A 13954-nucleotide genomic window follows, 5' to 3' on the forward strand; every position below is an offset into this window, starting at 1 on the left:
GATCTTCAGCTTTAGTGTGTCAAGAAAAATACATTTTAGACTCCCAAACATTACCTTTGCAAATAGAAAAGATTAGAATAGAAGAACAGGGAGCCCTGCAACAGATGTCATGGCCCCCACAGAGCCCCCCACAGAACAAATCAAATCAAATCAAATCACTTTATTGTCACACAGCCATATACACAAGTGCAATGGTGTGTGAAATTCTTGGGTGCAGTTCCGATCAACATAGTAGTCGTGACAGTGATGAGACATATACCAATTTACAATAAACATCAGATTAACACAACACAATTTAAACATCTGTTATACACATAATTACACTCAACAATATACAAATAATAACATACACTGTACAGTATACAATACACACAATATAGATACACATTATTCAATAAAAATAAAAAATAAAATATATAATAAAGTATATAGTATATATAGAATGTACAGTATTGTACTGTATTGACATTCAGCTGTCGGTTGATAGTCAGTTATTAAGAGAGAATATAATATAATAATAATATAATTTATGACAGTCCGGTGTGAGATATAAGAGTAAGGGTAATAAAGTGCAGTGCTGATGTATTTGATTGTGGGAGATCAAGAGTTCAGAAGTCTGATTGCTTGGGGGTAGAAGCTATCATGAAGTCGGCTGGTGCGGGTCCTGATGCTGCGATACCGCCTACCTGATGGTAGCAGTGAGAACAGCCCATGGCTCGTGTGGCTGGAGTCTCTGATGATCCTCCGAGCTTTTTTCACACACCGCCTTGTATATATTCCCTGGAGGAGGGAAGCTCACCTCCGATGATGTGTCTGGCAGTTCGCACCACCCTTTGCAGTGCTTTGCGGTTGTGTGCGGTGCTATTGCCGTACCAGGCGGAGATGCAGCCAGTCAGGATGCTCTCTACAGTGCAGGTGTAGAACCGTGTGAGGATGTGGCGGTTCATTCCAAACTTCCTCAGCCGTCTCAGGAAGAAGAGGCGCTGATGAGCCTTCTTCACAACGACTTCAGTGTGGATGGACCATGTGAGTTCCTCAGTGATGTGAACACCCAGGAACTTGAAGCTGCTGACTCTCTCCACTGGTGCTCCATTGATGGTGATGGGACTGTGTTCTCTATCTCTTCTCCTGAAGTCCACCACAAGCTCCTTTGTCTTACTGACGTTGAGGGAGAGGTTGTGCTCCTGACACCAGTGTGTCAGAGTGTGCACCTCCTCGTTTCATCATTGTCAGTGATCAGACCTACCACCGTCGTGTCATCAGCAAACTTAATGATGGCATTGGAGCTATGTGTTGTCACACAGTCATGTGTGTACAAGGAACACAGTAGTGGGCTGAGAACACAGCCCTGCGGGGCTCCAGTGTTGAGGGTCATTGATGAGGAGATGTTGCTGCCTATTCTAACCACCTGGCATCTGCTTGACAGGAACATTGAGTCAGTCTGGGAGTACTTGAAGAGAGGCAATAGAGACAGCCTAAATAGATAGAAGAACTGTGGCGAATTCTCCAAGAAGTTTGGAACATCCTATCTGCCAACAACCAAGAAAAACTGTGTCCAGGTGTACCTAGGAGAATTGGGGCTGTTTTAAAGGCAAAGGTGGTCACACCGAATATTGATTTAACTTTTTTTATGTTTACTGGACTTTGTATGAAGTTAATTGATAAATGAAAACTATTTATGTCATTATTTTTGAAGACATCCTCACTATGCAACATAGTGCCTAAAGTTTTGCACAGTACTGTATTTAAAAAAAAAAAAGAACTATTTACAATTTTACATTTTTTATTTTATTTTTTAGAAGGGATAATAAGTTGGTAGTAAAGGAAAATGCCCAACATTCATGTGAACTCAATACGGTTTAAAAGAATCTAAGTGGCACCTCATGAAGTTGGTTGAGAGAACACAGAATGTGCAGAGCTGTAATCTAGGCAAAGGATGGCTACTTTGAAAAATCTAAAATCTAATATGTTTGATTTATGATTGGCTAAGCAGTTTACCAATGGTCAGAGTGGGTCCAAAATGTAAACTAAATTACAACTACCAATGGGGCAAAAAAACCTAACATTGTAAGTAGATGTCAAGGAAAAAATACATTGCCACAAAAGTGTTGTATATGCCTAATGTTTGTTGTGCAGCAGGAGACAAACAGGTGGCATTAAACAGCATGCTAAACAAAAAAAAAAAAAAAAATAAATAAATAAATAAATAAATAAATTTGGGGAGCAGAAAGTCTTGGTAAAAGGGGTTATGTTATTTTATTAGTCTTAAATCTGTATCTACAACGAAGGGACAAGCAAAAAATAAGCAACAACTCCATGATAAAAAGAAACCGAAAAGAACAAAATACATTATTGATGCACTTTTCCATCCTTTTTTTTTTTAATAAGCAACTTTTAAACCTAAAAGAAACTTTACAGTATAAAGAAACATATAAAGAACGTTTTAATTTACTACACAAGACAGAAAGAGTCCCTAAGACAAGGATCCAAACTACCCTAAACATGATATACAAAGCAAACCCAGGAGACAGACTGCTTTATACTCAATACTGCTTTTCATTTGTCAGAAAGAACAATGAACTGTGGAGAATTTTTCATTCCCACATTTAAAGCCCCTCTGCACCTCAACTCCTCGCTAATGTTACAGTATTGTACAGCGTCACAATAGAATTACAGAGATGGCAAACAACATGAGTGGTTTACATACAGAGGACTGGCAGAGGAGAGACTGCAATCTATAAAACACTATATCAAGATAACAGGAAGGACAACTCCCTCCACTCTTTAACTTTTTTTTTTTTTATCCGTACTCCGTTATTTTTTAAACCTTTTTTGTGTGTGTTTTTTACTTTAAATAGATAAAAATCTTATCCTTCATAGTAAAGTTTGCAATGAGTGGTCCCTTTTGTATGTAAAGAGACAACTTCCTGTGTTAATGTATTTTCATATAGGAAATGTGTTAATAGGTGGGCTGCTATCTGCAAAGTGCAAAGTGAGGACACTAAATGTATCGTGAGGCTTTGGCCCTCCGCATGCGTCCAACACATGATTCTGGTTTTTGAGGTGCGCTTGGTTATGCCAAACATACAACCAGTTCAAACGCCTGATCTTTCCTATTCTCCCAAACATGAGCTTTCAGAAGTCATTTACTAAGTAAAGACTGACAAAATCTTTACATTTGCATGATTAATTTAGTACATCTGTACAGTGGAGTGTCAAAAGACAGAACAGCGACTCTTTAACTACAAAGATGGGGTCTTCCTTTACATCCCCCCGCCCCCCAGAAATATAAAACATGTCAATGATATCAAAATGCATTTTACAGTATTTACAACAAACAAAGTAATAAAATAAGATAGACACTTTAAATGTGTTTGTGTACATTGTGTCGTGGAGTTGAGGAGAGCTTGAAAACAGGTTCAATTTCATGTGTTAGAGAAGTTAAATACAGAATTAGTGTATAAATGTAATCAGCACGACGACTATTGCATTAAGCTCTGATATTTACCTGTTCCTATTCATCCAATGAAAATGTATAACTCCATTTGATGTAAATCATGATGTATGAATCCAAACCTGTATGACTTTCTCTCTTCTACTGACCACAAAAAATATTAGGCAGAATGTTAAGAACTTGCAGCCTTATCACTTCACTTCACTTTCATTGCAGCTTTTTTTCCATACAATGAAAGTGAATGGGAACAGAGGTTGTCAGCCTCTAACATAAAGCCTAACTCCTTTTGTGTTCCATGGAAGTCAGACAGACAGGTTTGGAATATAATGAGGGTGAATGAATGATTTTTTTTGGGGGTAAACTTTCCATTTGGAAAACCATTTCACACTGAGACCCACGGATAATCTTCAAAAACACATTTTGAAAATACACAACAATTAATAAACCCCAAAGACATGGAAGACCAAAGTAATTTCAATTGAAATTGAATGAGCTGATAATATGAGGCAACATCCAAGCACTTACATTTTAAAACTGCAGTGTGTAATTTCTGCAAAGTTACAAAAATAATGACTGTTTTCAAACAAGTTTTTAACACACTCTCAGTCTTTCAATGTTTGGCCAAACAGACAGTTCTGCCCCAGCTTATGTTTCCATGTCAAGTCACTCAAACATGCAGATTGCAATTCCGTTTGGTGTCACTAGTGGTGCAGAAATTACACGCTGCGGTTTTAAAATGACCGTTGTGAGCCAGAAACTGATCATCACGTGCATTAACACTGGACCCTTTTCTGAGCATAGGCTAGTAGATATATGCTAGCATTATGGTGTACTTATAGCTGTTTTTGAGGAGAACAAAACAACCTCTCTTTAACTTAAAAACATATATAAACAATCCATAATATGGAACACAGATAGTACCTTTAAAAACTATAATTAACTAAATGTGTTTGAAGAGTCAATTCTATTCCTACGGTTGTAGCTTTCCAATGGTGAGCACCCAGCCAATAGGAACCTCATCAGTACTGAAACATCATGTGTTTAGATGCCTGTTCCAAAAGTCAACAAGTTTAGAAACAAGCATAAAGGGGAAACGAGCATGAGGGTCGCCAGTGAAGCCAGAGGGCAGGGACAGAAGCATAAAAACCTTTAGGAGGTATCTCAGACAGGCATATTTACATGTGTACAGTATGTCCAGAGGGGTTGCTTTCAAGACATGTGCACAATAAATCTATTAATGAACTAAAAAGAAATCAAATAAATAAGGTGAAAATTACTACATGTCCTGATGTGATACTGTATGAGCAGTCGTCTCTCATCCATAGTCTTTTAGTTGAGTTTAGTACTATGTATAACCACTTTGTACCAAGATAGAATAGCAGTTTCTTCAATGCTTTCAAAGGATATCACTACCTCTCTACAAATAACTTGAGATTTTAGTCCAGGATAAAACTTGATGTTTTAAATATTGTCTGGTCAGAGTGGTCATATTCATTGCTGGTTTCTGTCTGATGACTCGCTTTCTTTGCCTTAGAGGCTGTTCAGACCGAACGTGTTCTTGTGCAAAAAAAAATGCCAGACACAGCGCAATGACTTGGACAGAACTCAAATGTCTTGTGACTTGACATAGTGTCTAAAAAACATGGTGCTCTTGCGCAAGACACTAAAAAAAACCCCAGCCAGATGGTCCGTCTACCGCATGTTTACATAGCAAAATTATAAAGCATTCTTGCACTAAAAAGAACAGAATGCATGTGTTTCGAGACATGTTTTTAAAAGTTTTTAAAAGTTCTTTAAATTTGACACAGCGTCTAAAGAATGCAGTGCCCCTGCGCAAGACGCTGGAAAACCAGCAAGACGCGGCACAGTGATCAAAGATGTCTGCTTAGTGTATGTTTACAAAGAAAAATAATTTAAAACGATGCAGATTGCCGCAAAGCATTCTTGCTCTAAGAAAAGCTAGACAGCGCGATGAACAGAACAGAACATAACACGAATGTCTCAAGACGCGTTTTTAAAGTAGTGATTTTGGAGTGCTACTTGCAATTAAAAAGCTTTTATTTTAATTGACTCTTCACACTGACAATAAAAAAGTTATTCGTACACCAGAAGTATTATTTTTGAATACCCGTTTTTAAAGGTTTAAGTTCTTTTAAACTTGACTAAAAAACGTGGTGCTGTAATGTGAGATGTGGCACAACGGTAAAAGACATCTGTCTAGCACGTTTACATAGCGACATACAATCAGCAAAACAGTGCAGATGGACACAAAGCATTCTTGCACTAAAAAAAGCTAGACACCGCAAAATGAATAGAACAGTACACAGGTGTCTCGAGACGTGTTTCTAAAAGTTGAAATTCTTTAAATCTGAAGGATGTAACTTTTTCTGCTTAAAATACTTTCTCCTATCCCAGCTTAATATGCAGAGACAACTATAAGTAAGCCCAAAACTGTAAGCACCGTCTTTCTGTGGCGGTTTGTTCTGAGCGACCCGATTAGACCCGCCCCAACAATGTCACTCAACCAATGCCGTGAGTTGGGGTTGGGACTATCTCATTGTTTGACCATCAGATGGGGGCGTATTCAGAAAGCTGTTTCAAAAACAATGTTTATTTTTGCAATTCCGTTTGGTGGAGCTAGTGTTGCAGAAATTAAATACTTTAGATTTAAACCTGGCACTGCATCTAAAGAATGCGGTACTTCTGCATGAGGCGCGGCGCAATGGTCAAAGATGTCGGTTTAGCGCACATTTACACAGCAAAATAAATTAAAAACAATGTAGATGGACGCAAAGCATTCTTGTGCTAAAGCTAAACAGCGCAATGAATAGAACAGAACGCAGGTGTCTAAAGATGCGTTTTTTAAACTTGACACCATGTCTAAAGAATGCAGTGCTCATGTGCAAGTCGCTGAAAAACAGCGAGACCAAGCACATCGGTCAAAGATGTCTGTTCAGCGCATGTTTACATGCAAAATAACTGAAAAACAGTGCAAATGGATGGAAAGTATTTTTTGCGGTGAAAAACTAGACAGTGCAACAAACAGAACAGTCTTGAGATGACACGTTTTCAAAAGTTAAAGTTCTTTAAACTTGATACCGCATCTAAAGAATGCAGTGTTCCAGTAGACGCTGGGGGGAAAAATAAAACAGCGGGATGCCATTCCATGGTCAAAGACGTCCATCTAGTGCATGTTTACATGAAAACCAGCACTGACAAAACACAAAAAAAGCGTGTTCGGTGTGAATGGCCCCTTATACGTTTAAGATGCTCTCTGAGCTGAGTCACAATAAAACTACGTCTCTGGTGACTGCTCCTTATACAGCTGTATTCTAGAGATGTATTCTGAAAGGTATGGCTAAATCTGCAGGAGGTAAGATTTCACAGCAAACACAAAACATAGCATAGACTTACTGCAAAAGTCATGACACTGTTATTGTGATTATGGGTGAGTGTGCTTATTTTGAATGCATGATTTACATACAATGTGCCCCTTCCAAAACAATTAAAACCTAATCAATAACCATCATTTCAATAAAAAAAAAAAAAAAAAATCAACAATTGATAATACAATACATATACAGAATAATGAAAACATCCTTTGTCAAACCCATTATCATGAGTTTCCAATTGCATTTCAAATGTACACAATAAAATGTAGGATAAAAGTATCGGGTGCAGATATTTTCCACTGTAAAAACTACTGCATCCAACGAAGATTAAAAAAATAAAAAATTAAAAAGTGGAGTGAGTTCACAAAGATGTGAGCAGCCTGATGACACACTGCCTGCTCTGTTGACACTGCACTTACACACACCTGTCCATGTGTGTTCAGCCCCATCAATGTCCTGAGCCATGGAGAAAGTCTGGGAGGCAGGGAGAATCAGTCAACAAGCTCTTCCTGTATCTCTGAGGCTGTTTCCTGTTGCCGGCTGCCATTTTGCACAGGCTGGGATGGGCCACCTTTATACGAGTCCGGTGCTCAGGGGGTATCCCAGATGGCTGTGTGGCAAAGCCAGAGGTCCGTGGGCAGAGGGTGCCAGGATTCATAGATGTGAAGGGGGCGGGGTTAAAAAAAGGAACAGGGAACAAAGGGGTTTGAAAACAAAACAAAAAAGAAAACCCAAAATAAAAAATAAAGATGAAAAATCACACACTCATCGTCATGTTGGGTGAATACTGGAAAGAGAAAAAGGGGAGGGGGGATATATAGTGAAGGTGAGATTATGAGAACTTGACAGAGCAAATACAAGATGGTTGTGTCATCACTGTTCCAAAATACAGCAAGAGGATGCATGATTTTGTGTCGACAAAGCAGTAACCAAGGGACACAAAAAGCATCTGTCCAGGAAACTGCTGGTCTTTTATAAAAGAAGCCATTTCCAGCACTCACTCTTGGTCTAAATCATGAACAAACCACATTAGTATCTCTGCCAGTAACGTTTATGAATTTGTAATACACATACTGGTTTTTTTGAGTGATGTGACCAGTGGGCAGGGCCTCTTGAGTGAACTGCTGGGCGGAGCTGTATGATTGGCAGGTTAGGGAAGTGCCAGGACTTTGGGTTTGGATTAGGGTCTACTTACACTTTCACTTTGAAATGGGTTGAGGAAGTTGCCCCCCATCTCTCCGTCATCCCGCGGTGTGCCCGGTGGGTTGTTCATGCCTGCCATATTGTTGGGGGAGTTCTACAGCGAAAGAAAGGTTTGACAAAATTGGTTAAAGATTTTATGTCACTATGATAAATGAAAAAACTATAGCTGACCGGCAAACAAAGGAAAATATCTCCTTACCTTTGGCAACCCATCCATGTCACCAGATCCTGAAACAAATAAAATGATTAAATATAAATGTAATAAATTCAACCACTGCCAACAAGCAAATCAGATCTGTGAATGTGCCACAAAATGGTCTCAGCATGATTACCTAACGATCCGTTCATATGGTGGGGTTCCATGCCACCCATCCCGCCCATTGGGCCATCAGGACCAGGACCCATGGGGAACTGAGAAGCAGAGACACATACATCACTTACAAAAAACCAAAACTCGTTTCATTTTCGAACATCCTGCATATAGTGTGAACTTGGAATACATGAACTGTACTGAATAAGACACAAACACATTGCTAATATGCAAAGGATGAACAAACCCCCATTGATTTCTCTTGAAAGCAATGATAATTTGACAAACCATATTTTCTGGAATACAAATCGAATTTTTTTTTCCATCATCTGAAAGGTCTGAAGCGACTTATATACATAATCTATATGTAATTAATGTCAGCCGTTCAAATACACACACACCAAAACACATATGCTTATGCTCAAACAGATGAAAACATCCGTCATAGAGATGGTAGAAGCGTTTTAAAGTGACCAATTCAGAATATTTTGCCTTTACACGTGAGCGGCAGAACGCAAGTTGAAAGCGGCTGATTCCGGGTCCTAGTGCCTGCCGTATGCAATCTCTGTAAGTACAACTTATACAGAGATGCAACTTATCTGTGTTTTTTTTTTTTCTCTCAACAACGCGATTTTGACCAGGAGCGACTTATATTTAGGTGCAACTTTATTTCTGGAAAATATGATATTAGATCAATACAAGTAAGGAATAATATATAGTTGATTATTATTGCATAATAAACCCAAAAATGTGATCAGGATACAATGCAGAGACATAAAAAGTGCAGCTGTGGTGCTATTCAGACAAAAAGTGCTTTTTTTTCGCGTCCATCTACTCCGTTTTTAAATTGTTTTTAAATTTAAGCATGCGCTAGACGGACATCTTTGACTGCTGCATGGCGCCTCACTGTTTTGTTTTGGGTTTTTTTCAGCAACTCGCACACCCGTCAATAAAATAAAAAAAGGGGGCCTGGGTAGCTCAGTAGTAAAATACGCTGGCTACCACCACTGGAGTTTGCTAGTTCGAATCCCAGGGCGTGCTGAGTGACTCCAGCCAGGCCTCCTAAGCAAACAAATTGGCCTGGTTGCTAGGGAGGGTAGAGTCACATGGGGTAACCTCCTTGTGGTCTCTATAGTGTGGTTCATTCTCAGTGGGGCGCGTGGCGAGTTGAGCGTGGTTGTCGCAGTGGACGGCGTGAAGCCTCATACACGCTATGTCTCCGTGGCAACGCGCTCAACAAGCCACGTGATAAGATGCGTGGGTTGACGGTCTCAGACGTGGAGGCAACTGGGATTCGTTCTCCGCCACCCGGACTGAGGCAAATCACTACATGACCACGAGGACTTAAAAAGCACATTGGGAATTGGGCATTCCAAATTGGGAGAAAAATGAAAAATAAAAATACAAATACAAATGCGTCTCAAGACACGTTTGTTCTATTCCATTTGTTGGGCTGCGTCTAGCTTTTTTTTAAAGCAAGAACATTTTTGGTCTGAACAGCCCCTAAGTAGGTAATCATTTACTTGGGACATGTTAATTATACACTTTATCGCTCCGTATACAAAAATGCTGCGATTGACTAATCAGAATCAAGTATTCCACAGTATCTCAACACATATAATGAGTGTGTTTACATGCAGCTCAAGACCGGTTGCCCACTGAAGCTAAGCAGGGTTGAGCCTGGTCAGTACCTGGATGGGAGACCTCATGGGGAAAACTAAGGTTGCTGCTGGAAGAGGTATTAGGGAGGCCAGCAGGGGGTGCTCATCATGCAGTCTGTGTGGGTCCTAAAGCCCCAGTATAATGATGGGGACACTATACTGTAAAAAGGCACCGTCCTTCAGATGAGATGTTAAACCGAGGTCCTGACTCTCTGTGGTCATTAAAAATCCTAGAGCACATCTCGTAAAAAGTAGGGGTGTAACGCCGGTGTCCTGGCTAAATTCCCCCCATTGGCCTTCTCAATCATGGCCTCCTAATAATCCCCATCCACTAATTGGCTCTATAACTCTACTCTCTCCTCACCACCATTAGCTGGTGTGTGGTGAGCATACTGGTGCACTATGGCTGCTGTCGCATCATCCAGGTGGATGCTGCACACTGGTGGTGGTTGAGGAGAGTCCCCTGTTCACTATGTAAAGCACTTTGAGTGTAGTGTCAGAAAAGTGCTATATAAATGTAATGTTCATTCATTCATGCACACCAATACGTTGGGAACTACCAAAACTCCACTTATTAAAAAAACAACAATGCAGGAATCCTACGTTTACATGACGTGTTATTGTCTGCTTTTGACGTCTAATTGTAAACAGGCAAGCGCTTACTGGTGTAAGAACCTTGGTAATGTGTTTACATGCACTGCAAAATTGGGGAAATAGGCAAAAATGTATCTGTTTATGCTTAAACCATTAACGACCTTACCCTGAATAAAGGAAAACCATTTAAGGTTTATAAATGGTCTAATGTGTTCTTGTACTATCATGCATGTAAACAAACTCACTGTCTTGCAGTGACTTCATTTAGAAGTCTCTGCTTAACAAATACGTCACAAATTGTATAAATTAATTCAGTGGATATCTTGTTTTGGAAGATATGTTACAAAATGAAACCAATACTTACATTCGGTCTGTTGCCTCCTGGTCCGATAGGGTTCATCATTGTGTAGATGTTTTCACTGGAGTTTGTGGAGTCTAGAAGGGCACAGGGTGCAGTTTAAGTTAGTTTCTAAGAATCTGACCGGCAAAACTTCTCCCACACCTCCAAAATAAGAGATTAGAGTCTCTTCCAACCATATTCACATGCCCAGTGCTTACACAACAAACTAGATCAATATAAAACATGGCTGGATGGGAGTAGGCACTATAATTAATGTGTCCATTTAATGATTTATAGCTGTTGAGAGAAAAAGAGCGAGAGAGAGCTCACACCAATAATCTGTGGTTCAACATGACAAACAGAAGCATGTGGAGTGGAATTACATTGGTGTAATGGGAGGGGTGATGATGTAATATGATTTGTTTTCCTGCCAGAGGAAGTGTAGGTAACCTTGCAGTGATATTGGCTGCCGGGTAAAGAGAGGGTGTTAAGTAGGGTGTTTGAGGAGTGCTGAGCATCTTTCTTCCTGGAGAGAGATGAATTGTTTCCGACTGTGCTGACTACAGAGATGAGGTGCTGAAAGTGTGTGTGAGTGTGTGAATGACACGGAAAGTGCGGGACTGAACACATCTACTGTAAGGATTTACTCTACCTCCTGGGCTTGGCATTATAGGAGTTCCTGGTGGCCCACCTCCTCCTGGCGGACCCTGTAGGAGCGAAAACACGCACAAACACATGCTTAGCTTTTCAGTGTGTAATAATACTTGCTGCACTATTAAAACTATCAGAGGAGCAATTTTTAAACAAAGACACACTAGGCACCGGGGAGCCATTAAGCCACTTGACTAATGTGCAGATATTTTAGTTTAAATAGAGGAGAGGCTAGGGGCAAAACCAAGCAGGATAGTAATTTCTCAAGTAAAATCAATACATTCAGAAACTTTAATATGTGCTTTGTTATGCTTTTAATTTCCAAAGGAAGCACTACATTTTGCAGATAACCTTTGAGCTAAATACAACAGAAAGTTGCCAATTGCCAACAGTAAAGAACAGTAAAAGAGCGCTGCAATCTGCTCTCTGTATTGAATTGCCTTAAAGTTTGATACTCACCACATAGTTGCCGGGAGACGAGGAAGAGTATGCTATCTGTCAACATAAACAAAAGACAATGAGTAAGGTTTATTTTGAAGAGAAAAGGAATGCAACACCGTAAAACAAACCACACCCTTGCAAAAAATATGGTACTACCACAGTTTTGGGTACATGTTTTTTTTTTTTTTTGGACACGTACCATGGAAATATGGTAGTTTTTTTAATTGTAGTACCTTGGAATAAGGGTGGGAATCCAGTTCCTTAAAGGGATAGTTCACCCAAAAATGAAAGTTCTCTATAATTTACTCACACTCATGCCATCCCCGATGTTTATGACATTCTTTCTTTTGCAGAACACAAATTATGATTTTTAGAAGAATATTTCAGCTCTGTTGTATATTCAATGCAAGAGGCCAGAAATTTGAAGCTCCAAAAAGCACATAAAGACAGCATAAAAGTAATCTGTCTGACTCCAGTGGTTAACTCTATGACTTCAGAAGTGATATAATAGGTGTGGGGTTTTTTTAATATAAATTTTCCTCCCTGCCCAGTAGGTGGCAAGGAATGCGAATCACCAAAAACAAAAGAAGAAAAAGGTGGAAGTGAATGTGGTAATTGATGGTAAAAAAGGACTCAACCACACCTATCATATCGCTTCTGAAGACATGGATTAAACTACGGCATTCTTGGATTACTTTTATGCTGCCTTTATGTGCTTTTTTTTTTTTTTTAGCTTTAAAGTTCTGGCCACCATTCACTTGCATTGAATGGACCTACAGAGCTGAGATATTCTTCTAAAAATCTTCATTTGTGTTCAAGAAGAGAGAAAGTCACACATCTGGGATTGCATGAGGGTTTTTAAATGATGAGAGAATTTTCATTTTTGGGTGAAATATTCCTTTAACAATTCTCAAAGCACAGATTCCTGTTTTTTATGTCAGCTATATGTCTTTTAAAAGCAGGTCGGGAAACACTGTCAGAAATATTTTAGTAGTGTTCTTTTGGATGGAAATGTTAACATCATGAAAACCATTTCGTTTTGGTATTTAAAAAATACCTTATTCATAAACTTGCTTGGAATACCATATAAATACCCGGGTGTAATGAATATGACAATAATTTTCTACAATGGAAAAATGTAAGTACTATGGTATTACTATTTGATACCATCACTTTTTGTAAGGGTTCTGTAATGCCACAGAGTTGGTCTTGCTGAAAGAACAAGAACTTTAAGAAAAGTATGGACTTACCGAGTTAGCATTTGGGTTTGGCCAGGGGCCGCGTCCTCCAGGACCCCTGTCAAGAGGGGGTCAGGAAAAAAACAGGAATAAAGTTTAACAGACTAGCTTTAACTGGATTAAAGACACTGTGACAGGGAGTGTTTTTATACTGAAGAACTCACATGTTCATTCCAGGCATGCCTTGACCACCTAGAGAGTTAGGAGGAGGCCTCATACCCCCATAGTTCTACAAAAAACAAAACAAAACAAGGATTATTTTAGGGGTACACGATTGATTTGGCCACCAATCTAAATTGGCTGATCTTCGTCTGTGACCGGCAATCGGCCGATCGTGCCTAGAATCAGGGCCGATCTTTTTTGCAGCATGCAGGGAAATCACACATACACTGCTACTCTAATGAATGAGCGCTTTCTCAGCCCTTGATGCATGACAGTGTGGCCTCTGGAGGGTGAACTGTTGGCAATTCTAAGTATTCACGAATTTAAACTTTCAGACTCGCTGTAATTCAGATGAATATGCAGGTTTGTTTTTAAAAATGTGTAAGAATTACATGTGTATGAATATTAAGCTGCCCATTTTCTAGAGTTGTTACGGTAGTAATTCTGACTCGCTGCACTGTGAGCACGGAGAGGATAAAGAGACTGCAAACAGGTATAAAAACGAATA

General features: G+C 39.5%; 1 protein-coding gene across 7 annotated transcripts in view; it reads right to left on the reverse strand.

Moving 5' to 3' along the window:
- Window positions 1-2231: 2231 nt before the first annotated feature.
- The window catches only part of LOC127440422 (single-stranded DNA-binding protein 3-like), a 126634-nt gene continuing 114911 nt past the window's right edge, over window positions 2232-13954 (reverse strand). For all 7 annotated transcript variants that reach the window (XM_051696972.1, XM_051696971.1, XM_051696977.1 and 4 more), the window contains 9 exons: window positions 13449-13513; window positions 13297-13342; window positions 12065-12100; window positions 11607-11661; window positions 10979-11049; window positions 8382-8460; window positions 8249-8277; window positions 8042-8143; window positions 2232-7633 (listed from right to left, as the gene is read on the reverse strand). In XM_051696972.1, the coding sequence (XP_051552932.1) occupies window positions 7604-7633; window positions 8042-8143; window positions 8249-8277; window positions 8382-8460; window positions 10979-11049; window positions 11607-11661; window positions 12065-12100; window positions 13297-13342; window positions 13449-13513 (513 nt within the window). In that variant the 3' untranslated portion in view covers window positions 2232-7603. The remainder of the gene's footprint in view (window positions 7634-8041; window positions 8144-8248; window positions 8278-8381; window positions 8461-10978; window positions 11050-11606; window positions 11662-12064; window positions 12101-13296; window positions 13343-13448; window positions 13514-13954) is intronic.

Source organism: Myxocyprinus asiaticus, chromosome 5 (assembly GCF_019703515.2).
Source record: "Myxocyprinus asiaticus isolate MX2 ecotype Aquarium Trade chromosome 5, UBuf_Myxa_2, whole genome shotgun sequence".
Lineage (NCBI taxonomy): Eukaryota > Metazoa > Chordata > Actinopteri > Cypriniformes > Catostomidae > Myxocyprinus > Myxocyprinus asiaticus.